Genomic DNA, 26,601 nt, shown 5'->3' on the forward strand with positions numbered 1-26,601 from the left:
GGTCCTGCAAACTGGAAGAGTGAAGAGGCTGTTTCAGATCTCCGCCTGTGCTGGACGCTGATGAAGCAAGTGGGGTTTTGTGCTGATGCTCAAGCTCCAGCTTTTCTTTCCTGCATGATCCTCCAGAGGAGTAAGTTACGCAGCGCCACAGGTCCTAGGCTGCGGCTGATTAATGGGTATCCCTGGAACTGCACTTTTACCTCCTAGCAACCAGGGCATGTTTTGTCAAAAACAAAAACACACACACACACACAAACACACACAGGCCTTCTCTGAAGTGAGGCATTCTGCACTGAAACTCACCTCTTTCCACCGGAAACTCCACTCCCTTTCCGAGGCAAGAGGGCTTGCTGCAGCAGATGATTAAGGCATGCCTTTGCCCAAAAGCATGGGGAAAGAGTGCTCAGCACCAAAACTCAAAGCATTAAAGAAGAGCTTGAGATTACGTCACTGACCAAGTGCCAGTAATTTACTTGCATGTTTTTATGCTATTTGGACCAAGYGAGCTGTTAGAGTCCATCTAAACCAAGAAGCAGGAACTGGTCCATGTCTGCCTGCTAACACGGAGGCTCAGTCAGGCCAGTTGCTGGCCGTCCAGGTAGGTCTCCCACCCTCCTCTGGAGGCAGCTGGATTCTGGCTGAGCAGCAGCGGTAGTTGGTGACAGGAAATAACATGTATTGACTCACTTCTTTTTCCTGTTCAGGAGATTGGGTGCAGACACTTTCACTTTACCAGGAATATTTCTTGACAAGTCAGTATCCTACAAAACAACATGAGAAATGGTGCGTAACAGAAGAAGACGTAAGAGCATCATTCTCCCCGCCCCGGCTCCCGTTTCTGACCGTTGGCATGAACGAATGTGCTTCCTGCTCTGAGCATTCCCGCTTGTTTCCCGCAAAGAAAATCGGGCTGATGTCAGGCTGCTGCTCTCGCTCCCTCTGGTTTATTAATTTAAGACCTGTTAGTGGGTTTCTGCGCTGCTTTTGCGCATTAGCTCCATTAGGATGGTACAGGCGGCTCCGTCATTCCCTGGGCGCTGCCTGGTCTCTGGTGGTCGTTAACCGTTAATTGTGCTTTTTCTAGCAGTGCTCTGCGGAAAGGCAGCGGCTCRTCTGACGCAGTTCAATACAGTGGTCACCCCTAACAGTCAGATCATAGTCACTCCTAATCAGCGAAACAGCAGAGGCCTCCTACACTGCGATCGTTCAAATCAAATGAGAAACAAACGCTTGAGGATGGCGAGTCCCAGCAGCACCGCAGGCCGGGGGCAAGGCGGACTGCGGCGCAGACGGCTGACGGATCCACAAGAGGAGTCCAGCGAGGACCCTGCCTCTCCRCCCGGCGGCGGCCCCCCGCGCGCTGCAGGCTGCTGCCTTCAGTTTAGATGGGGACGCTGGCAGGAGGGTGGAAGCAAACTGCAGCCCTCGGCGCCTTCTGGGCGAGCTCTGGCCTGCTCAGCGGCAGGGGACGTATCCTGCGTGGGGAGAGGCGCGCAGGGCCCCAAGCGCCGCCGCGAGCCGCCCACCAGGACCCTGCCCCAAACCCTGAACCTGCCTGGCCAAACTCCCAGTGCCACCGTCCTTCCCGCGTGCTGCCAGCTGCGGGGGAATTTCCCTCCCTCGAGGCCTTCCCGGAAGATGAAGCTTTGTCAAATACGTTATTTGCATCAACAGACGCACAGTACAGAAACCTAACGCCCAGTGACACTGGTTAGGTAAATACCTACTGATCCGTTCCAGCCTACACAACGCATCTTCCCTAGCTGCTCTGAGAAATAAAACACAGCACAGCAGAAAAAAAAAGCAGTAGTACATTTGCTTTCGGACACCTTTACCTCCAAAGCAACACGAGTGAATTCTTTTCTGCTGAAGTTAAWTTTTTACAAAAGCAAGTAGAGAAACTAGTTACCTTAACACTGCGAAACAGGTCTTTTTCTCTTGCAGTAGCTTCTTTAGATTGCATAAAATTATGCAAGGCAATCTTTGCAGCTGTAAAACAGGAAAGAAGATTTAAAAAGTGTGCTAACTTCAACAGGCAGAGCACTGAAAAGGATCCAAGTGTGTTAAAACCATACCTTTTCCTTTCTTTTGGGTGCCTGGAGTGAGCTTGACTTTATACCTTGCAAAAGAAAAGGTTTCTGTAACTCGTACGGCAGTTCCCACCTCGCCGTGCCGGCTGCCAGCAAACCTCTTCCACAGAAAAGTGCTGCAACTTACTTATAGTTTGTCATCGCMGTGTAGGGAGCACAGATGGGCACCGCAAAGAGCAGTACGTCCTCGGGGTGCGGCTGGCCGGTCAGGGAGTCCAGCAAGGCCTCGCCGTCCTGGAAGGGAAGAGCGACACGATCCGCGCTGCGAAACCAGACAGTGGCACCGACCCCGACCAACCTGCTTCGCTGCAGAAGCGGCTCAAGGCTCTCCCCACAGAGCTGAGCCGAACCAACAGGGACCTCCAAACACAGTCATAGCTTCACAGGGTGACCAAGGCCCCCCCCCCCAAGAGAGCCATGAAACTCCCTGATTAAAGGGGTTGTTAAAGAAATCAACTCATTTTCAGCTGTGGGCTGCACCTACAGCCTATAACTACAGAAAGCTCTAAAGCAATTTTAAGTAAATGAATTCCTAATGCTAAGAAAACTCTGCACTGTATCATATTGTGYCACCCTCCTCCCACTCAGGGTCACCACTGCTGAGGGATACAAAGACCTCATCAGGCAAAGACAAACTTCTATTTAGCCAACCCCTAGTTTCTATAGGGGATATATGTGATAAGCAAGGAATTAAAAAAAAAAAGTTTTTTTCAAAGCACAAGAAACCTGGTTTGGCCAATAGGAGGCAAAAAGCATTTTAACATTTAACAGCAAAGCCACACTGTTCCAGCGGGCTCGACACAGGAACCCCCGTGCCACGCTGGAAGCCAGGCCAGAGCCTCAGGCCCTGCCCTTGCAACAGCAGGGCTGCCAGCTTCGAGCAGGGATAAAGCCTCTCCCTCAGCACCTAACCGAGTTTCAAAGACAGGAGTGCTCACCTCAGCTCCCGGCTGATCCTGGTCCTGCTCCTCCTGTGCACACAAACAAAGGAGACTTTAGAGCTAAAAAGAACATACGACTGCTTTTGTCCGCCTGGAGAAACTGAATTATTTTATGCAGCGGTCCACAGAAAGCCACATTCTTACTGCAGAAACGTAACTCATTTTAAGGAAAAAGTAATTTGCTTGGCCCGCGCCGAGCTGGGAGGAGACACAGGCTGCGATTCAGAGACACTGTCTCATAACAACTGATCTCGAGAGCTCTCAGCTGCACTTCAGCTGCACCGGYTGGGAGCCACTGACTTACCCAGACCCGCTGCGGCCCGGCGAGGCTCAATCCCCTCCCAGCTCACCCCGCCGCGCTGGGGCGCGGCACACACACACGCTGCTCCGGGGGCTCCTGGTACTTCTCGAAACCCATGCGCTCCCAGAGACCTGGCGTCAGGCGCATTGCTCTCCCCAGTGCCCCAGAACAGCAAGAGCTGCTCGGCCTCGCGGGCAGGACAGCACTACACAGCTCCAGGAGAGCCAGAGGGGAGGGACAGACGCACGGACGGGAGAGGTGAGGCAAGCATGGCGCTAACCTTCTCGTCCTGCTGCTCTTCCAAGGCTGGGTCCTGCGACTCATGCAGCAGGACTCCTGCTGGCGGCGTCTCCTTGGCCCCTCCGGCACCCCGATGCGCAGCCTTGGGTTTCTGCTGTGGCTTCTTTGCTGGCTCTTCTTTTGTCTTCCCCTTTTTCCCTTTTTTCCCTTTCTCCTCCTTGTTCGACCCTGCAGACTGCAGTTATGCACAGGGGTGGTTAGAGCCAGCAACTCAAGACAACCGCCACACAGGGTGAGGCAGAATTCCTCTCGCTCACCCCCAGCAGCTTCATGATGAGCTCCCGGTCCTCTTCATCCTGGTCCTTATACTTCTCCCTCATCTTCTTCATTTTACTCTGTGAAGAAAACACAGCAATAGTTTTAGAAACAGCAACTTTTGGAGAGATTTTCACTCCTAGGCCAAAACCTAAACACTCTCCCCACATCCACACTGCTTCCAAGTCTCCTGAGCCTCTTTCAAAGCAGCTGTGAGTGTCTGACAGAAAGCTGGAATTACTGCCTGGATGGGAGAAGACAAGCCCACACCTCACAGGGGAACAGCTCAGCTCAAGGAGAAGCTTGATCCCTGCCTACCTTCTGGCCCCGCTTGATGGGCTGTGGGGCTGGGACACCCTTATCGGTGTTGGGTGCAGGGGAACGCTGCGTCTCCACCTCTTTCTGCTTCTCCTCAGGTGGCTCCAAGTTCTCAGAGTCATTTTGCTGCTTCTTTTTCTTCATTTCTCTAAGGAAAGCAAATGATCACTCAGCACAGCTCCTCTTGTTGTGGGCTACTCTTCCATCAGCATTAACACCCTGCTTCCCAGCCACAGAGTTACCCTGTGCAAATACCCTGGAAATTACTCCTCTTTAGCAAAACCTCTCAAACCAGAAGCCAGATATGGTTGAGCCCATGAGTGCCCCAGAAGCTGTCTGTCCATAACCACGCTCCCAAAGGATGAGAGTCGCTGCATTCCCAGAGTTAGGATGCCTCACTGAGCCCTCATTCCTCTTCTCCGGAGCTCCAGCTCTCCCACCATGTAACAATGGTCATGGTCACCCAGACCAGAGCCCTCTCCATGAGACTGGAAAGGGCATTTCACAGCCAGGCTGCCTCCTCCTCAGAAAGCATGGCTACGCTAAGCTAAAATGGTTCCCTGCTGTTCGGGCGCTCTGCTTTAACCACTGCAGCTGGACACACCAACAAGGACAACCAGGGCCCCATCCGAGTGCCCCTCCGTTGCCCAGCTGCCTCCAGAGCCTCCCAGCCCTGGGGCTGCCAGGTCATAGCTCTCGACAGAGCAGTGCTGTGCTGGCAGAGAGGCTGGCCACGGACCAGTCTGCCGTCCTGTAAGGCTGTGCTCCGCTTCACGTGGCAAAGCCACCGTCCATAAGCCTCTAGATCTACAGGCATGTACACGCCTCCACCCCCGAACAGCAATCTCCAACACAGCTGTGTCAGCAGGGCTCCCATCACCCGGTTCAAACCTCAGGGAAGGTGGATTTTGGGACCTCTTGATGACAATGAATGGGCTGACACCCACTCCCTGCTCTCCAGTCCCACTCACACCCCCACTGCAGCACTTTGGCAAGGGAAACGTCTCTGCTACCTCAGCAGGCTTGTTTCAGGGGCAGGAAGGTGTAGGGAAGGCAAACTATTATCACAGCAAGAACCTGGCAATGTCCACCCTGTCCCCAGCTCAGGACATCATTTCACAGGCTCCAGCTCACAGAGAAGCAACCAAGGGCAGGACCCAGCTTGGAAACGCAGGATGGACAATCCAGGTGCTCCTCTGGACTGATCAGGACTTTGTGAGGCCTTCCCAGCTCGCTCAGTCACCCTGCAGCTCGGCCCCCCTCACCTGTCCTCGCCCAGCAATCCTGCCTGTGGAGAGCACAAGGCAGCACTGCAGACCTTTTGGGCAAGCCCTGCCTCCCCCAAAAAGCAGGCAGGGACCAGACTGGGAGAAACAAAACATGTTCTTCCCCCGTGCCCTGAATAGGAAATGACAAAAAGGCATTTGCCTCTTCCCAGACAGCCAGATGCTCTCACCTTCTCTCCTTGGCAGAGAGATGTCTTCGCCCCTGGGACTTGCTGTCACTCTAAAAAGTGAAATATGGTTAAAGCACACCATATCCAGTGGCAGTTCATGCTGCTCTTCGCCAAATATCTGAGCTGGGACCTTACCAAGTCGGGTCCTTCCTCTTTGGGGACAATTTTCTGCAAGGATCTGTGGGGAAATTGAAATGGAGCTTGTCACTGGATGAACAGCAGCTCAGCCCTGCACACACCTTCACAGCCTAGATGTTGGCCACTCTGTTAAACGGCTTTCAGCTTTCTAGTTCTTCTTCGGAAGTCCCAGCTTTGGTGAAGGGAGAAGGGCAGCAAGACTGGGAATAAGTTTACAGAGCAGGTCCTCAGATCTCTGCCAGCTTGTCTCACGTACACACACAAACACACGCAACAAAGATAGCCTAATGTTCACTTCCCAAGCATAYAGTCTTAATCATCTGTAGTGTTCCCTGCAAGACGTGCCCATTTCCATCTGCTCAATCCCTTCTCCTATCACCCTCTAAATAGTGCCATTTTCTTGAACTCCAGGGATATCACAATCAAATGCAGAGCAGTAACTCAGCGCCCACTTAGCACAGCAGAAGCGACTCCAAGGCTCAGTTTCTGGTGTCAGAGCAGCTCTGAACAGGAGGAGGAGGAAGGTGCCTCCTGAGGAGCAAAAGCAGCGCTAGGGACACCTAAGAGTGACAAAAAGCAGCCAAAGAGCCAGCGAGGTCTAAAGCAAGTAGTGAGGCAGCAGGAAACAGGTGCAGAGCATGGCTGTACTACCCCAGGGCAGGTTGTGCTCTGGCATCCTGCAGAACCGAGCAAAGGAATCAAGAGCAGCTCATCGCTGCCCTTGCTTTGGCAGGTCAAGACAGCATTTTAATAGTTTGGAGATCCTCAGAAGGGCCCACACTGCTGAGAAACACAGCTGCTCCTTCACTTACCTTTGCGACTGAAGGTGTGACAGGTCGATTGTTGTATCCGGGTAATTTATCTCTTCCTCCTTCATTTCACTCTTTGACTCTGGATCTTCCACTTCATCTTCAGATTCTCCATTATCCTCTTCTGAGGCCCCCTCTGGCACAGGAGGTGCATTTACTGTGCCCTGGTCAGGGTCAGCAACACCCTCACCACGATTACTCTCAGATGGGGCTTCCACATCTTCTGGTGCCTCCTGACACTCTACTTTTTCCTCTTCACTGCTGCTGTCTCCTCCTTCTGGGGCACACAGGTGAGGAAAACACAGTTCACGTTAGGAACACCAGACTGCCCCATTACAGAGCGCAGGGAAGGTACAATGTAAGCACAAACTCAGACGGTTCCATTTGTCAGCAGTGCGCACAGTGCTCCCGTCACACCCTCCATCATACCTAAGAGCTCCACTTCTTCAGACACCAGCTCGCTGGCACTGCTGGAGACCTTTTCCAGATCCTCGTCCTGCACTTTGATCTTCCTTTCTTCTCGGTGTCTCCAAACACAGCTTTCATCCACCTAACAACAAAGGTGACTTTACATTAGGCTGGTACCAGTTCCAGTGATGTTCACTAGCCTCCTCAGAGAATACCAGCTCAGGATTGTATTCCTCCTCTTTGAACGCTTTTTACACTCCTATGGGAAGGAAACTAAACCAGGACATTTAAACCTAGTATGGCTACCTCAAAAGTAAAGCTAGTGAGGAGACGTGAATAACTGCATAGCCAGCAGTCTCCCCCTAAATACACATATGCTTCAAACAGAACTCGTAATGTAGTCTAGCAGAGGCAATAATGTTTACACTGTCTGTTTTAAATGAACTCCACTGCAAATTGGGGAAAAATGGAAATAAGAGTAGAGTAATTTTTGCTGAGTAGTATTTTATGGGATTTGTCCCAGTAGGAAAAGTAGTAACTGGGAATACTGGTAAGCAAAAACTAGAAAGTAAGCCTCCCACAGCTTGAACCAAATTAAAAGAAACAGCAAGAGCTGCACACAGAAAGCAGTACCTTAAACAAGAAGCTAAACCCCATCATCAGATATGAAGGAGGAAGAAAGTTCTTTTTCCCTGAAAAACAAAGACAGATTCCCATAAGGAGATTTAACAGCAATGTTAAATAACATATTTTCAAAATTCATTTTTATTAGAGACTTTAGGTTGCCAGAAATTATACTGGGGCTTGTTCCAGCTCCTGGATGACAACAAAACTTGAGAAACATGAGAGCAATTTAGCTAACCATCTTCTCTCCAGTGCCTCTACTCAGCTAGCAGATGCTGATGCAGCTCTCTGATGTTTGGTCTAAACCACTCAAAACATATTTTGAGGAGAAGAGTAGTATCTGCCACCTGCCACAGGGACAGGGGGACATCTCCAGTGGTTGCCACTGTGAGACAGCACAGAGTTTCCAGACAAAACGCTTAGTGCTAAAATCCCACTGTTTCCTCGTGTCTCACCTCGAATCATGAAGCTTCCAGTGGTGAGGTACTCTCCTGTAGGTGCAGTTTTAGAAACCTGAGAACAGCAGGATATACTATAAGGAGTATCTTTCACAAAAGACCAGCACCACTTAGTAATAGCACTAGCAAAAGGAACTTTAAAGCAAGCTGCATTTTTAGCTTATGGAAACAGCTTTGCAGGATTCAGTATCAAAAGGGTTCCTCCTGTCTTTTGTACGATGTTTTCCTAACAGATGTTTCAGTTCAATCACACACTACAGGGCTACGTTTTGAAAGTCCTGAAAGAACCGAGTTAGTCAGGAAACTGGGAACAACTGAAAGCATTGCAACCTTTAGTTTAATGTTATCTTTTAATCCTTATGCTTGAGTTGCTAAGACGACAGCAAGACTGTAGTTAATACAGTTAATACAGTCTGACTGAAAAAATTAAAATTTGTTTTTGTTAGAAGAGAGGAAGATGGGTTTTGTGGGTGATTTTGGGGTGKTTTTTTGTTTTTTTGTTTTTGCTTTAAGAAGCCAAGCTTGTAACATTTCATCAGCCATGCACATGTCACATCAGAGGTCACCCCTCCACCCCTACCCTTATGTCAGTGCAGCAGAGCCGAGGAGAACCCACAAGGAATGGTATCCAACACTAGAACTTTCATCCATATCCTTCAGTTCCCATATAGAGAGATTTTATGTGCAGTCTCGCTTTTGTTCCCATCCAATGGCCTGTTTGCATGCACGAGTGTCCTTACCTGGTGATGGAAGACCCACCAAGCACTGGTGACAACACGGGCATCCCAGGCAGCGCTGTAACACAACGCCATCGTGCCTGCCTCCGTCAGGGTCCGTGGAGGGATCGGTTCACCTGCAACAGCAGCATCCAGCAAATTAGCAAATACAACACATGTGCAACAGAATGCGACTCTACAACTTCCACACGTCCCAAACTCGTTGCATAAATTTTTCAGGACCTCTGGGCAGAGACAAGGTGGCCTGGCTGAGTTTGAGGGCAGTATGAACAGAGCTCCAGACGAGGTACCTGTTGGGTTCTTGATCACACAGCTTGTGGCTCCGTGGAGATCAGCATGCACATATATGTCCCCTGTAAGAAAAGTGACATGTTTGGTAACTATATAGATTACTTAGGGAAGATTCCCAATGCCCGTGGAAAACGGCTATCTTGGCTGCAGAGAACCAGATGGGAAGGGRATCTGGGAGCCTTTTAGTCTATACCTGTTGCCCCAGGCATGATCAGCACATTTGCTCCCTACAGGTGTCTGTCCAACCCACTCTTACCCAAGTGCTGAAGGTCAACACCAAACTACCCCAGTGCTCCACTGACAACAAACACAATTTCTAGGAGTTACCATCACCAAAGACCCTTCATATCTAAGACCAGCTTAAGAACAAACTAGACATTTCCTTTCATGTTCTCCTTGTACATTTATAAAACTAGAAAGTAAAAGAGAGACTGATATACTCCACTTAGTCAGACTTGCCTGATTTCAAGTATCGCTTGACAATCAATTCATTCTGCTGTTGATCTCTTCCAGCGATAATGAGGTAATTCTCAGAACTAACGAACCACAGGAACTTCTCAAACCTGCCAAATTGCATCAAGGCATTATGTGAAAAACACCTAGGACTAAGAGTACATTACAGAGGCATGTTTTGTACCAAACTGAAAATAACCATCTTGTATTTATTACTTGTAAAAGACCCTGYATCAAGTTTCACATTCATTCGTATCTCTACAGCATGAAAACAAGGCACGGTACAAATGCAACATCACTGTCAATGATATTTTGAGACAACACAACAAGCACTGTCACCACAAGCCCAACTGCCTATTTATTTTAATAATTTAGTTATTAGACTATAAAAAGCTTTATTTTTCTAAAACTACCATTACTACCTCACAGACACAAGGTCACTAGAGAGTAATAGTGAAGTTCCCTATTTTTACTGAGCACATCTTCCTAGTTCTGTTCAAGATAAAAATGCCATGCAAGTTCATGTTCACAGTCAAAGTGACTCACAGAGCAGGACCACAAACCTATGTAGAGTCCCACTGAAAGGAACTTTCCCAGGCAAAGGCACTATTAAAATCAGGCCAGCAACTTAAAGCAGCAACTGGAAGGAGACTATATAAACTGTAATGCTAAGAAAATGTAACTAGCCAATATAATAATAATTAGCTACTTCTAACCTAGCGAAAAGTCAGCGTGTCACARTCCTTTTGAATTTGCACACATTCACAACACTTTAGATAATGACAGTGAAATTGTACTTGCCAATAGACCTTTCTTGCTTTCTGAATGGTGGTAACYGTCTGAACTTCCTTCAGTGTCTGCTTCGTCTTCTTCTCAGCTGATTTAAATGCCTATTTAGATAAAAAAATAATCCCAGTTCCCCAATGCAAAAACTGAACAAGTAGGAAACTAYTACTTTTTTTTTTCTTTTTTTTCAGACTGCAGGCTCTACAGACTGCTATGCACAAGCCTATATTCTTCTCATGCATATACAAAACAGCAATTCTAAAATATTCATAAATCTTCACTGCGTAGTGCCCCTGAGAAAAGTAATGAAAATCCTTATGATCAGATAGCTGACAAYTTTCCACTTCTGTCTCCCTAAGTTCTGGTCTGCCAGTATCCCCACCAAACACCCTGTGTGTTCACTGGGCTACTGATGGAAATCAGCTAATACAGCAGTGATCTGCAGTCCTGTATTCAGTGATCTTAACAGTCCAAGAAAGAAACAACCCTGGTTGGTTAATTTTAYATTTTGTGTCTCATTAGGACTATCTAAACTAAGGCTGAATTTTCCACTTATCACTTATGAGTGATAAGTGATATCCTTATCAGTGATAGGGGCTTTRCTTTTAAATATCTTTTAAGAACAAATACGAAGAAATACCTTCTCTGCAGCTTCTACTGTCTTCTGTGTTTTCTTAGCTGCATGTCTTTTGTGATCATAATACCTGCGAAACAGAAGTCTGTTTACATCTGAAATCTCAGCATGTCCACTCACTATTAGAATGTATTTCTTCTCATGGTTCTTGAGATTTGTAGTAAACGTTCAGTTTTGAAAAAGTGATTTTTAGCTCAAATCTTAGTCTGCACCTGAGAAAAGTAGCTAACTGAAATAACTTCCCTTCTCAGACAAACAGAGCACTCTGTTTGGATTACTGTGTGGCAAAAAAACATTTTGTTTCATATGTCTCTGTGCAGAACTGTACTCAAAATTAAATTAACATGATACCGAGAGACAACCCGCTATGTAATAGTGAGATACTGTTTGGGACAAGGAAAATATACATCCTAGAACTAAGGACAAGCTACCTATTTCAACTTCTAACTTTTAATCTAAAAAAAGATACACATAGGACCCTTTCTATGACGTTAACACTATCAACTGCAAACATAMAGAAACTTCTAAGACCAAAGCACGCATTCATCGTAAACCTTACTTTTTGGCATTGGCATATGCAGACAAGCTGAGATCAACATCAACTAACAATGGCTTGTTTTTCTGTGGTTTCTTCAACTGTTTGTTTTTATTCTTTTTCTTTTTTCCTTTCGTTTCTTCTGTTTCTTCTTTTTCTAAATTAGCATCCTCCTCCTCCTCTTCCTCTTCAGATAACACGTATGGGTTCCTAAAAAAACATAACATCATACTGATTAAGGTAAGAAWATTGGTTATTTTTTAACCTTAGCACAATGCATTTCTATTCTCTCATGAAGATTGGAAATGGCCAAAAAATCCTAATACCATTTTCACTATACAGCTGCAGGAAGGCCCCACATTGCCTTATATGCAAGCAGGTTTCTGTCTCGGATTCAGCCAATATTTGAAGAAAAAAGAAAACAAAAACTGAAAGATAAAAAAATTGAAAATTTCCCATCCAAGGAGGTAGCATTCCCCAAAGTAATTTCTTTCTTTTAAATCCTCCAGCCACCTTTACAAAAAATATATCTCTCTGCTATCAAACCAAAGAAAAAATAGGTTTAAAATAAAGAACAGTCGTGAAGATCTATTTTCATAAAGTAAAGAACAAAGACAAACGCAACACATTCTGTGCCTGATCGTAATGTGAAATGAGGGCATGGAYATCGTCATGCTGATTTGGTGAACAGGACAGCATTGCAGTGGTTTAAAATCTCATAAAACATATCTTCTGCTGTTTTTAATGAAATATGCTGAACACAAATCAGTTGGAACCTTACTTCCTTCTCACAGTGAAATTCTGTCAATGCAGCTGTGCTCAGTCTGTGTAGCAAAAGACGGTGGAGCAGCACAAAATAATGTTCTTCATAAAGGGAAATACATTTCCACAGTCATCYGTATTAAGGATGCATGATTCAACACTTGGTGGACTAACTAAGCTGTGTGATCAGCAAAGTGATCATTATTCACTATGAAAACAGATGGAAAATAGACTGATGTAACACACAATTGCCAACACAGAAACAACTCCTGAAAGCAAGATTATTCTGGAATATACTAATATGATTGAAAATAACGCAACTAAACATTCGTAAGTTCATTTTTCTGTATCAGAACTTTCATACCAGAAGTTTTAGCTATAAAACAGAAATTCTCACTTTTGTATCTTTAGCATTCTGATATATTGTCAGCTCAGGTTACAAAGGAYCTCTCTCACCTTTAGAGAAAGATTATAGGTATGTAATATTTGACAAACTCATACTGAAATACATTCCCACCTGGCCTGCAACACTGCATGCCTTTTACTCTTTCAAGGAGGTTTTTAAGACATTCCAGGAACTACCTCACTTCCAGTTCACTCATTAGGATGCCTACAGGGAAGCAGGGAGCAGCATCAAAACTTGCAGCTCACACCAGCTGCATGTTCTTTTCATGTTAATATAAGRAAAACTGAATATCTTAAATACCAATGCAGAAACTAAAGAGACAACTGCCTCCTGCCCAGCTCACTGCATGCAGTCAGTCCTGCCTGCATTTGGTATGGATGATCTGCTACGTACTCACCTCAGCAGCATTGTGATATGATTTGTCTGAAGTTTTAATTCTTTGATTGCACTTGCAACAGGATCCCCCTGTGCTTGAGCTTCTTTTACAATTGCTCCAATCTCTGTCCAGTCTATCTGGTTGGCTAAYGCGCTGCGAACCACCTGGATGGCTCGGTCAACTATCTCTAAGTTCATTTCTATGAGTTCTCCTTTTATCTTATCAATTTCCTTAAGGAAAGAAAAAAAGTTTATCACCATTCAAGCTAAAAACAACCCCAGTAATATTTTTTTAAAAGTGCTAATTAATATTGAGATGAAATCCAAAAATGGTATTAAAGTCGTAACACGGGGCAATAACCAGCTTGACTCCTGCAAGCAGAGCTCTACAAGCAACTCTTGGCCAAGGAGGTGCAAAGCTTCTGTAAGGGACCAAAGCCCAACTGGGCAGGTCTAGGCTCCCTGAGGGGCTGCAAGGTGCTCAGGGACAGCAGAAGGCCTTGCAGCGGGATCCAGCTCTGACCACGGCAATCAGGACCAGCAGGTGCAACTCTTCAAGAAGTATTACATACCTTCCCAGCTAAAAATCCTAGTCTTACCTGAGCTTGCTGAAGAGCTTCTAGTCTGTGCTCATGATCCTTACGGACGTTCTCAAGTTTCTTCAATGCTTGTTTTTCCTTCAAAAACAAGAAATATGGAAAAATGAATCATAAAAACAGCATCTTGTCACCTATTCACTGTACAGAGACACCCAGCATAGCATTCTAGCTAAGAAAAATAAAACAGTGTAAGGGATGCAGAGAAGTTTCCAAAGAAGTGCTCTTAATTTTATCACTTGTATTCCAAACAGAATCAACCACCGCGCTATATAGCTTGAAACCTGCTCTATGACCATCACTAATTCAGTATTTTTATAACAAAAATAAGTAAATGACTCCTCCTCTACCCCAAGCTATGTAACCAAATGCCCTGAAGAAGCATCTGAAGCTCAGAGAAACACCTCAGCTGCTCCACTCCTGGTTGAGAGCATACCTGCTGTAACGCTTTCAGATCAATCTTCTGTCCCTCTAACTTGGAATAGAACTCGTCTGCTGCCTGCAAGAGAGTCAGATTTAAGGATCTCCAGGTTGCATTAACCCGTGCCAACAACRGCAGAAGACAGATGAGGTTCTCCTCACGAGAGGTGATGGCACAGCACTAATATAGGAGACAGATGCTAAAACAGGGTTCAGTAACATCCTTTCTTTTACCTTGTCACAAGGCTAGTTCAGCAAGGCACTGAAGATGTCTCACTTTAAACTGGGGCCATGGACATGAGTAATAACTGGCTGAACTGTGATCCTCATTCTGTATTAAGAAGTCGTAGTGGCAGAAGGAACCTGCTTTTTCACACAGTGTGCTCTTCAGATGCCTTCTMCTGCAGTTAAGGCCCTGTCTGTCCTGAATCCCTGCCTCAGCAATTGGTCAGTTCAGAAAAAAACAGAAAGTATGCTTAAGAACTACTCCTGGTATGGTGCTCCAGCTGTCAGACACTGTGCTTAGAACAAATGGAGAGGAAGGTTTTAAAGGCTGCTTAGACCACTGATGCTGTAAAGATGATGACAGAAATCCAGGCAGGAAGCAGGGCAGGAAAGTGAGACAGCAACTCTGGAGATCAAGGTCAGGAACAACACCCAAGAAGGACAACACTCAAGGAAATATTAAATCAGTTGCTTGAACCTTTCCAAGTAGTCACAGGAAAAGCGTAAATGTGCTGACTGTTCACCTTCAGCAGTAACTCAGCTTCTGTAYTTTCCAATAACAAATACATCTAACCTGGATTGACTAATAGCCAACTTCCATGCAGGCTCAATATAAACCTACAGTCAGGACCGTATTTTCAGCTACAGGATCTAACAGAGTTAATAAAGATGACACTGGCCAGCAATAGCCTCCAGGTCCTATTCTGCTTGGCCTTTTCTACACAAAACACTTATCCATCAAATTAATTACTTCCTCAAAGGTCTATGTTTTCATTAATAACTTCAGTACTGTATTTTAATTACACTTTTTAGCTTCAGTCTATTAAAACACTTAAGTACAGTATCAGCAAAAGCACTGTACCTTATTGAATGAGTCAAATTCCAAGTACGGACATTTTGAATGTTGAGAAAACAAGAAAGGATGAAATTCCTCATATCTGTAAAATACACAGTTGATATTATCACCCGAAAACTAATTTAAGTTATACAGTCTAGCAGAAAAGGGAGCAAATAGTTCAAATATTTACGTGTAAATATCTTCTGCTGGTTTCTCTGGTTCCAGGCTTGGCTTTTTCTCCCTTTTCTGGATAATATAACCCTAAAATAATACATAAATGTCATCAGCATTTGYCTTTGAAAAGGATCTCCTATCCCCTTATCTTGGCAAGGCAGGAGGTTTTAGGTGCTAACCTGCTCATCAGCATGAAACAGTAATTTGTTCCAGAGGGGAGACCTCGTAGCACTAGCAAACGTGACAGACTGAATGAAGTCCTGACCCCTTGCTCCTCTCTATTTCAGTGTATTCCAGAAAAAAATGTCGCACTTCTCTTGCAGACCTCAGAACCACCCCACAGCTTACCACACAAATGTATTTTTTACACGCAAAACAGTGCTACTTGCTATTAGAGCACAAATGCAGTTCTGATAGGAACTATATAATATGCTTGGAAGTTATTAATTGCTGCAAGGATGCAAGGAAGTAATTTTTATTCCCCACCACTACYTGGAACCTAAGCACACAGAACATATGCTGAGCACTACCTGCCTGCCAGTTTAACTCTTCAGTTCCTGCATAACTGATAACCAAGCTGCTCAGCTGAGACCTACCTTTCCACTGAAGTTGTCAGTTAGCGTCATATATTCTTCTGCTTTCTGTAAAGCACTAAGTACTTTTTCAATATTTTCTAAAGAGAGAGGAAGGAGAGGAGGAAGATTTTAGAACACCTAGAACAAAAAGATATTTTTATATAAACATAGCAAAAGAGCAAATCAACAAAAATACCTAGGCAACTGTGCATCCACTTATACACAAGCAGCAATCTGTTCAACCTAACCATGGCAACAGAAAACTCAAGTTATCATGTAGCCTAGTGAAGTATTCTAAAAGTAGGATTCTAATACATCTCAAAAATAAAATCCTATACATCTTTTACCATTGGTCCTTCACTACAACAATTACTGTTCACTTTGAACAGGAGCCTCATCACACACATTTCAATTTGCAGAACTTTTAAAATTAAAAAAAAATGTATTTTAAAACATAATTATTTGAATACAAATGCTAGCACCTTATAAAAATAAAGCTATAGAGGCAAAGCATAAACCAGGAGCTGTGAGAAGTTGTTTGTTTGTTATAAAATCAATTTATTACAGTACCACAGTGTAATAGGAAGATGTAAAAAGTCTTTTTGATTTACGGAAAACAAAAGCACCCAAGAAAAATAAGACTATGAGAAAAACACTATTCTGATTTTACCACCCAAATTCATAATTTCCAAATAAATATAAAGATGCTGCTTTGTCAAATCCCCATGATGCCTGTCATAGGTAAYGGCAAACTTTGATGTCAATTTGTCTCTGCAGGATTTCAATAAAAACATCCCTCTCTACAKTCAGAGTTCATCTAATCTTTAATATAATACCTCATTATAAAAACATTTAGACCATAAGGGGAGTCTGATATTGCAATTCTAATATATGCACARTTCAAGAGATTTAACAACAAAGTTGATCTCCAATCTAAAGACATTATAGGATGTAATTATATGGTCTGAATTACAGGTTTGAGGACTAGTTCTCTCCTTGGAAAAAAATACCACATAGACACAAGAACCRTTAAGCATGTAGTACAGCCTTTAAAATATTACCTCCTACATACCTTTCTTTTCCATATGTTCATCTATTTTGACATAACCAGAAAATCCAGCTTCTATAAGGCAATGCTCAATGAGGGTGGCTCCATAAGCTATTAAAAAAAAAAAAAAAAGGGAGAATCAGTTGTCAAAAACATTCGCAGTGAATTCTGTATTCACATAAAAATCACAAGTGCTTCAACAAACTAAGGCCATGAAACTACAGTCAATGCCTAGAAAGGTTGGGGAAAGTGAAGGTGTTGTGGTCCCAGAACGCAACAAAGTCCAGKCCGCTGCAGAAGTAGGTGACCACAGCACCGCGCTCAGAAATGCTTACTGGCCAAGCAGAGCAGCCATGTCTCAACACAGAGCTAAGAAAATTGGATTTTACAAACCAAAAGATGCTTAAAAGATCACACAGAACTGGAAAAGGTCTGGAACAGAATGAAGATGTACACGATGGATGGGCTTCATCTGGGCCGAAATTGAATAAAAAAAACTTTAAGATAAAAAGGGATAGGGAAGTTTGAGTGTAGGAAACCCAAAAAGCGTGGAAAAACATCTGGTTTGGGATAAGATACTACAAAGCGAAGTCATACAAATCCTATATCTTCAAGTAAAAGAACTGTCAAAGAGCTGGCAAAGCCAAAAGTGAAACATGAGGGACAGCAGAAACGAGTGCAGCCCCATCCAAACAGGGTGAAGAGAAGTAGCACACAAAAGCACAGAAATACCACCTCCTACAAAGATTAAACATGAATTCTGAGAAACAAGATGGTGCAATGGGTAACCTGGTTTAGCTGATAACAAGCAAAGCAGAAACATGGTGGAATTAAAAAAGGAATGGGACCCCTTCCCCTAGGCCTGGGAAACTACYAATTTCTTTTAGCCTAAAGACTACAACTAGCAGAGACTTGGACAAATACATACAGGAAAAGAGCCTACACAGTTTCATTTTTTGCCTCATAAATCCACAACAGGGTCTAAAAGTACAAAGACAAGAGAGGTTGAATAGATAAGGTCTATTTAGATTTCCATAAAGCATTTAACATGGCTCACCTCAACACGCTTACAGGAGACAAGCGGGCACAGGAGAACTTGATAGCCTCTGTSCGGATAACAAAATGGTTGAAAGATAGATAGCGAACAGGGAGAAGGTTTAAGCTGTCAGTGCACACACCAGAGGCAGGTGGGGGGTGAACTGAGCTCTGCTAGAATCTTGGCCAGGGCCTACGCTTGTCAACATGGACTTTTCAACTGGCTCAGGAAAGAGGAGCAAAGAGCATGGGGCAAAGCCTACCGATGAAACCGAGTTTGTCTCGGCAACAGTCAGCCAACTGTGAAATACCGGAGGAGACCACAGCAACAGGGAGTACTAGATAAAAGAACTGACAAACTCACTGTACATCAAAATGATGTACATGAGGAAAGACTATCCAGTTCTGTACGTACAATAACAGGGCCCAACTGACTATTAATGACTGTTTCGGAACAAGACTAAAAAGACAGTTCTGTGGAAACATAAGCTCAATACTTGACGAAGACAAAAGAGTCAAGCTGTATGTTAGAATTGTTAGGAAGGGAAGACTGAACGGAGCAGGGAAAATCATGCCACAGTATAAATCCATGGAGTATTTTCACTCTGAATGCTAGAAAGTTTTAGCTACCCCATCKCAAAGTCAGTAGGGCTAGAAAAAGYACAGAGAAGGGCAACAACAGCTTAYTGTACAAGGAAAAACTATATAAGCTAAACAGCAGACTAGCCAGCCTAGAAATTACTAAGACCTATAAAATGAGTGGCACAGAGTAGGTAGGTAATTAGACAGCAACTGTTCACCATCTCTTCCAATGCAAGTACTGGAGCACCAAATAAAACTAGCGAGACCAGTTTCAAAGCTAACAAAAGAAGGTGGCTTTTCATGTGACATTTAAGCAAGCTCTGGAACACCTTGYCACAAGATATTTTGGATGCTGGAAGTTCATACAGGTTCGAGAAAAATCCAATCCAAGCTAAGAAATACAAAGATGTCTGCTTTTACTAGGGAAGTCTCTAAAACACAGATTGCTGGGATTGAGAGGTTGTTCTGGGAAAATATCAGTGCATTTGTTAAGGCTGCAGGCAAATCACTGGGCTGCTGACCAGGCCCTAGTCTGAGGTGAGGCTAATTTAGTAGGATGTGAGGAACTACAGGACACAGAATGCAAAACTGCTGAATGTGACAATTACCAGTGCAAGAAGTAACATAAGTTACACGTAGTGTCATGAGGAACAGCTCAGTTTCACAGGTGCTTAAGGGAGAGTGATGTGAGAAATCAATAAACTTCACAATAACTTAGGGAAAGAACCATGGATCTTTTGGAGAKTAGAACCTTGCCAGGCCAACAGTATCTAGGTAATCGCACYGGTAATATTGACAGATAACAGTATCAGGAATACCAAATTTGGGTAGCGATACAGCAAAACTGAGTCTAAYGTGAAAAAGCAATCATCAGCAGGTTGTATATTTAAGAGGAGACCAGGCTGGAGAAAGGAAGGGACAATAGCAGTGAAAAGGAGAATTGAGAAATGGGAAAAAGGATATTAAGGTCTGCAAATCARGTAATGGGGGGTGTCTGGGGGGTACCTGCTAGGCAGCTCTGCACCTGGATCACAGCTAAATCTGGACAATAAACCAAACTTATTGTCCTCACCATATCACAAAGTCAAAATTGTTTCTTCAGTCAAGAATACCAGMGGCATGACGTGCTTTCCCTGGCTGACAGGGAACACCCTGATGCACAGAGCATCCCAGTATTGCCACACTGTCACCCATTCCATGACCGACAAGCATGGGCACCCTCCAGTCACTTCCTAACAATATCCTTGCCCTGACTGTACATTCTTAAATTCCTGCTCAGCATTGCTGAAGACAAGATCCTGGGTAAAATGCATCGAGTTAGAGCTCCAGTAGAGCTATTCTCAGGTCCTCATCACCATCTGATCACAGCAAGGCCCCTGTCTCTATGCAATTGGCTTTGAATTAAAAAGATCTTATCTGTTTCTAAAGAATTGGGTTTTTTGTTACTTTGTTTTTCAAATATACATGAAGCCAGACTGTCATAAATAATCTCAAAAAAGACTGCTTGATATGGTTCAAATTTTTAGTATTGCCTAAAGATAACACAAATTGTCCATTTCATTTTGTAATGAAACATGATTACTTACGAAGATGGGGGTTAAGAACCCTCTTCAGTTGTTCTCCTTTGGGTGCATTTGATATTATTTCAGTCAACCTAGCAAAGATAATGGAGAGTTGCCATTCCAGAAAATGAACAACAGGTATTATTGACTGTTTTCTATTGGTTAGAGGCAACAACACACTTTCAGTTCTATAAAAAGAAGTGCAAAATGGCCTGTAATATATGAAAAGACTATGCAAAGACATACCACTATTCACAATTCAAAGTGATCTGCATTTATTCCTATATGTACACCATCTAGCTACCTTTCCAAAGTCGGCAGAGGTACAGGTGCTTTTGCAATATCAACTGGGTATCGTTCCCGAACTGCAAATCTGACATCATCTGCCTCATCTGTGCGAAACCTCAGAATGTTTAAAATGACGTATTCGTAGTCTGTCAGGACAATGTTACCCTGTAAGTACACCACAGCCGACCATTAGCAAAGGCCGTGCTCAAGCATGGTCTTACACAGAGAGCAAAGCGACTGGGGCTTTTCACTTACCCTGTCATACAGCTCAAYGATTAGGTGATAAGCAGCTTCATCGCTTCCAAACTGGAAGTCCACAATTCTGTCTATACCCAGTTGTTTTACGCTGACAAGTCTTCTTGTCTTTAAATGCTTACGGCACTGACAACAGAGAGAACGTCTATGAGACCATGYAAACAGACCTGCTCATGATATTTTACACTGAAACGTATTTGCTTTTTTCCACTACAATCCCTCCTATGACAGTCTGACCAGTCCTTACTTCATACAGACAAATTCCAGAAAAGGCTAAAAATGCTGATATTAGTACTACAGAGATGAGACAACTCTTAACAAAACAATAACACTTTCATATTTAAAGGAAATATGATTGTTCTAGATTCTTGACATTAAGCTATTTTTGCCATTAAAAGCTGCTATTTGTTTAACTGACTTACTCAAAGCAAGGTCACCTATGCCATCTCAACCAGCAAGTAACTAGTTAAAAAATCAAAGGGCTCATCTTACAAAGGGAACCAGGATTACCGCTGCATCAGTACCTGATGTGGAAAGATACCTCGACAATTTTTGCTGAGACATTTTAACAGGGCTCTATCCAGAGGGGCCTAAGCAGACCTGTACGATTCAGTACAGCAGAAATGCATCCTAACAGCTTACACCAAGATCTGAAATGTTGAAGTCCAGCACACTGAACGAAGAACTGTTTAATATAGGGTGCTGTGACAGCACAGTGCCTACAAATCTGGACAATGTAACTGCAACAATAAGACTTCACTAGAGTAAAATTCTGAAAGGTGCAAGTGGTCCAGGAAACATTCAGGATACTAGTAGTGGTCTTTAGAAAATTATATTTCCATTGTTTCTGGCACTAAACGTCAATGAGGTTGAGGTGACCCCAGGTCCACAACTGTTCTTTCTTTGTCTTCTCTCACTTGCTTGACCATGACCCACTAGGCAAATTCTTTCACTACTTTCTGGTATATCCAAGGAAAGAACATTAATGTTGCTTTCTGCTACTCAGATGTCTTTTTTAGACATATGTCTTTTTTAGAAAACATAGGTTAGTTTTACCTTCATTGCAAAGCCAGATGGCATCATGTTTTTTGGCCACTCGAACTCCGTTGTGTGAATCCGTATACCAGATTCAAGCAGCAGTGTGGCCTTGCAGTCCGGTCTGTTAACAAGATAAAGACTTGCCACTTGGTACGTGAGCAGCCACCCCTTACTACACACCAGTTTGCACCAGAATGAGACCAAAGGACCATAGCTAGCTGCACATCATCTACAAAAACACTGTTGCCTAGAACAGTAAAAGCTATCAAACACTGCTGTAGCCAGGCTGACAGTAAAAAGACATCCAAATTTTAAGTTAATGGGACAGACTGTTCACAGAAAACTTCGCCAAGCAAAGCACTTCCCAGGCAATGAAGTAAAACATCCCCTAACACAACTGGAGCCAAGCAGATGACCATCGGGTCCTTCCCAGAAAACACTGAGATGGACAGTTCAGTGACTAACACGACACAAGCCCTACCTACCACATGGCCCAGGCACCAGTATCACTTACGTGAGTGTTGCTCTGCATTGCTTTAACTCCTCTCCTCCCTCCCCACGAAAAGAAACAACGATAATTGTGTATGTTTAACACATTCAACCTTTTGTGTATTTCTGCAGTGTTTTGCCCTTTTCACAAAAGCTCTACCATATACTATCTCTCAAGAAATTCCAGAGTAAAAATTACCATATTTTATCAAAAAAAAATTTAATTATTTTTTGTGAAAACTAGCGAGAAAAGCCAGRCATCTATCAACACAAAATTATATACACACAAAGAATCTAGCTTTCATATGTAAAGTAACAGTGTAAAGAAATTTAAAGTTCTTACTTTTGAAGGCGGATAAGATATGTCTTATTATCCACATCATAAACATTGTTTACTCTCATTCCCAGTAAGCTGTCAAAAAAAAATATTTTGGAGAATATGATACTCAAATCTCATAAGCATCAGAAAAATCCCAGGGATAATCAAAACACACACAAGTGCAAGTGATGCTAAATTACCAAGCAGCAGCTGAAGAGGCAGCAAAGAGATTAATGGAATGAGCTGGAAGCTGAACAACCAAAAGATAGAAAAACTGCTGTTAATGGATTAACTGCAAAAAAACTAAAGTCCCTAAAAGCAAGAACAGTCTCTGCTGACACTCCAGCTGCAACCAAAGACCTGCTGGATCTCAATGCAGGACGGAGGCCAGGCAAACCCTCCAGGCTCCGGCTAGCACAGCTCTTTGCGGCAGGGGCACACAGCAGCACAGTCCCAACGCACCGGGCTGCACCACAACGTAGCCAGTAACATTTCTGAGTGCTTTGCTCCTGCAAGCTGGCTCTGAGTCGGCTGGGGAGCCCTTTGCCAGCACGGGACACCAGTGATCCCAGTAGTAGCACGGAAGCGCGCCAGACTGGTGACTCTGTTCAGAGCGGGGCTGGGCGGGCGCGTTGCCCTGAGGCACCAGAGGGGTCTGCGAGCTCCGCGGTGAACCGGGCACGGATGCGAGGGGCTCCCGGGCTGGCCGGGGCAGGCCGCAGAGCCTTCTCCGCAGCCTCGCGGAGCGCAGAGCACGGAGCGCTGCCCAGGGAGAAGCCCGGGGACCGCCACAGGCCCACGGGGGGGGGGGCTGCCGGCCCACGGGGGAGCGAGCGGGCCGGCTCGGACGGGGGCAGCGCGGCCGGGCCGCGCGCTGGGGACGGCGGAGACGACGACAGGCACCGCCGGGCCGGGCCCGGGGCGCTCCTGGGCGGGCTACCTCTGCCGGAGCTCGGCCAGCAGCGCGCGGACGTCGACGGTGCTGAAGCGCGACTTCATGGCGATGGCGTCGCCGCCGCCCCTCACCGACGGCGCCCCCCACCCCTGCCGCCGCCGCCGCGCGCATGCGCCACCGCGGCTACGGGTCGCGCCGCGCGCCAATCCTCCTCTGCGCGGAACGGCCCGCGCCCTCCGCCACTCGCGCATGCGCCGCGCGTAGCGGGTGCGTGGCGGGCGGCGGCCGGCAGGAGGCGCTGCGGGCGCGGGGCAAAAGCGGGGTGAAAAAGGGGTAAAAAGGTGCAAAAGGCGTCGGGGTTTTGCTCAAAAAGAGCCCGCGTCTCTCTGTGTTGCCCAGGCTACGCTGCAGTGGCTATTCACAGGCGCGATCCCACTACTGACCGGCACGGGAGTTTTGACCTGCTCCGTTTCCGACCTGGGCCGGTTCACCCCTCCTTAGGCAACCTGGTGACCCCGAGCTCCCCGGGGATCACCATATTGATGCCGGCCTTAGCGCGGACACCCGCTCGGCATAGCGCACTGCAGCCCAGAACTCCTGGGCTCAAGCGATCCGGCGGGCTCAGCCTCCCGAGTAGCTGGGACTACAGGCGCGCGCCACCGCGCCCGGCGCCGGCCCAGCCGCTGCGCGACGCCCAAGGGCCCGCCGGCGGCGGCCCACGCGAGGCCTCCCCCGCGCCCTCCCGCTGCCGCTGCTCGGTCCCTCTGCTGAGATCTGCCCCGGGGAACGGGAGAGCCCTCCTCCACGGCCGCTTGGTTTCTCATGCAAACAGCAATTTGGGGTTTTGCCGCGCTGCAAGGTCTAGCTGGGGGGTTGAGGAGCATCGGGGCTTCTCTTTGATCAAGGGGTTCACGTAAGAGAGTGTTTCTGGGCTCTCGTCCTCCCCTTTTAGAGCTCCCCTATTTATTCCTCTATTTAACTCCTCTAGCGACTCCTCTGTCCCTCTCTTTCCCTCCGTTTCCAGTTCYGATAGCCTGAACAAGCAAAAGGAAACTGGGTCCCGCTGTCTCACCCAGGCTGAGCCACGGGGACTATTCACAGGCGCTGTCCCGCTACTGATCAGCACAGGAGCTTTGACCTGCTCCGTTCCCGACCTGGGCCGGTTCACCCCTCCTTAGGCGACCTGGGGCCCCCCGGCTCCCCGGGGAACACCATATCGATGCTGAGCTTAGCGCGGACGCCCGCTCGCCATAGCGCGCCGCAGCCCAGAACCCCCGGGCTCAAGCTGTCCACCAGTTTCAGCCTCCCAGGAGCTTGGATTACAGGCACCAGCCACCGTGCCCGGCTGTTTTTCAAGTCTTTTTCCACCCATCTTGTATGGGCTCTGCCTGGCCACAGAGGGGCAGTGGGGAACTGAGAGAACAGTCCTTGTGYTGCAGGTGTTTTGCCTTTAGAAGTGGATGAATATATAGGAAAGAAAARTTTCTAAGCACAAGTGGTTTTCAGTAGTTGTGAAAGTCCAAAGTTTTCATTTTCAGCCAAAAGAGGCACATCGTGGTGCTTCATCTCCAGTGCCAGCCTTGAATAGATCAGTACTCTTAATTTACTGCAGAGGTTGAGAGATGCCCCACTCCCAGCTTTGAAATACTTTGTATAGAGGCTTCTTGAATGACCACTCAGTGTTGTCTGAAGAGCTTAAAGCTCAGAGCTAATTAAACTAATGAGCTGTGACAGTAAGCACCCAATGGAGCAGGCTAGTGAGACACTCCTGTGAGCCGGAGCCCTGGTCTCCATCTGGGAYGAGCTGCCTAAGGTGTTACCAACCCTGACATTACCTGACTTGCAGGAGTGCGGGGTCTCTGATGGGAAATGCTGCTGGTTCCCTGTTCTAGGAGTGAAATCTATTAGGATCCAAAAAGGTTTCATTGCATTCTGCACTGTGACCTCTCAGTGCTGCAAGAAATCACAGCACAAGCAACCGAAGCCTGAGCACAGGCTAAGGAGCAAGGCTGCGACAGCACCTTCGCTGTCAGCGTCGGTAGAAAATGCTTCTGCCTTTCCCCAGCGTTACCTGTCCTTTTTGTGACTGCTCCCTGGGACAGATGGTGCTGGAGCCGGCAAGCGCAGGGTCGCGCAGGGGGAAAGATGCCAAAAGAGGCTGGGTCCCGCTGTGTCGCCTGGGCTGTGCTACGGGGACTGTTCACAGGCGCGATCCCACTACTGACCAGCACAGGAGCTTTGACCTGCTCCGTTCCCGACCTGGGCCGGTTCACCCCTCCTTAGGCGACCTGGGGCCCCCCGGCTCCCCGGGGAACACCATATCGATGCCGGCCTTAGCGCGGACGCCCGCTCGGCACAGCGCGCCGCAGCCCAGAACCCCCGGGCTCAAGCGGTCCACCAGCCTCAGCCTCCCAGGAGCTTGGATTACAGGCACCAGCCACCGTGCCCGGCTGCCCGCAGCTCCCTCCACCTTCGCTCTGCAGCGCTTGGGACAAGCTCCTCTCCCTTCAGCGCAGCAGCCTCCGGCAGTGCGATGCATTAATGCTTCAGCAAAACCTTGGGATCACRGAAGAGAGAGTGTCAATTTACGGAAGTGTAATTTAGCTCTTCAAGTAAAGATTCAACACAGTATTTTAGCTTAGAAAGCTTTTTGCCTTTATCATTCACTGCTACAATAGATGACTGTCTAGAAATATTTTCACAGAGCATTTGAGATGTTCGTCGCATATTTTAGCTCCCCTAGAGGAGTGTCCAGGAGAGCTGCCCCACAGCTGCTGTGACTGTAACTGTGCAGCTGGCCAGGGCTAGGGCTGTTACAGGCCCCTTGCCATGCTCTGGCTCACACGGAGACTTGCAGGCGCAAGGAAAGCTTAGTGCCAGCGTGCTCGGATAGTGAGGGCACCCTTCGGTCTAATCTAGCAATGCGAACTGCATTGTATCTTTTCTAACAGAGTTAGCTAAAGGTGATCTTAACCATGTCCTGCCATTGCCAAAATCGCCATTTTTTTATTTCTGACCAGATTACACATTGTTTCTTCAACCAAGTTGAGCAGTAGGCTGCTGCTTCTGCCCTGCGGGCCTCCTCCTGGCCCTGTCCCACCAAGACTGTAACTGACACCGGCTCCGCACAGAGCTAGCCTGGAGCCAGTTTAGCCCTGACCTGCATGGATCGGTGTCTTTGCATT

The 26,601-nt window shown here is 46.2% G+C and overlaps 1 protein-coding gene and 3 non-coding genes across 4 annotated transcripts; all 4 read right to left on the reverse strand.

Moving 5' to 3' along the window:
* Positions 1-442: 442 nt before the first annotated feature.
* Positions 443-23,565, reverse strand: NEMF (nuclear export mediator factor). The gene is made up of 33 exons (XM_085297862.1): positions 23,462-23,565; positions 22,546-22,614; positions 21,732-21,834; positions 20,676-20,801; positions 20,437-20,585; positions 20,157-20,224; positions 16,978-17,064; positions 15,927-16,003; positions 15,347-15,417; positions 15,181-15,256; positions 14,110-14,172; positions 13,677-13,754; positions 13,100-13,308; positions 11,559-11,744; positions 11,006-11,069; positions 10,381-10,469; positions 9,586-9,689; positions 9,126-9,188; positions 8,839-8,951; positions 8,096-8,153; positions 7,650-7,708; positions 7,038-7,158; positions 6,612-6,885; positions 5,797-5,839; positions 5,662-5,711; positions 4,206-4,353; positions 3,890-3,967; positions 3,613-3,807; positions 3,029-3,061; positions 2,218-2,324; positions 2,076-2,119; positions 1,910-1,989; positions 443-761 (listed from the first exon to the last, which is right to left on the reverse strand). Exons 1-33 carry the CDS (start codon positions 23,518-23,520, stop codon positions 684-686), a joined length of 3,222 nt encoding a protein of 1,073 aa, XP_085153988.1. The 5' UTR covers positions 23,521-23,565; the 3' UTR covers positions 443-683.
* A 221-nt stretch (positions 23,566-23,786) lies between these two features.
* Positions 23,787-24,086, reverse strand: LOC146599848 (signal recognition particle RNA). The gene has a single exon (XR_014894922.1).
* Positions 24,087-24,463: 377 nt separating this feature from the next.
* On the reverse strand, positions 24,464-24,762 carry LOC146599849 (signal recognition particle RNA). Its single transcript, XR_014894920.1, has one exon.
* An 806-nt stretch (positions 24,763-25,568) lies between these two features.
* On the reverse strand, positions 25,569-25,867 carry LOC146599850 (signal recognition particle RNA). The gene has a single exon (XR_014894923.1).
* Between the last annotated feature and the right edge of the window lie 734 nt (positions 25,868-26,601).

Source organism: Rhea americana, unplaced genomic scaffold, assembly GCF_003343005.1.
Source record: "Rhea americana isolate MKP2758 unplaced genomic scaffold, rheAme1 scaffold_131, whole genome shotgun sequence".
NCBI classification, from domain to species: domain Eukaryota; kingdom Metazoa; phylum Chordata; class Aves; order Rheiformes; family Rheidae; genus Rhea; species Rhea americana.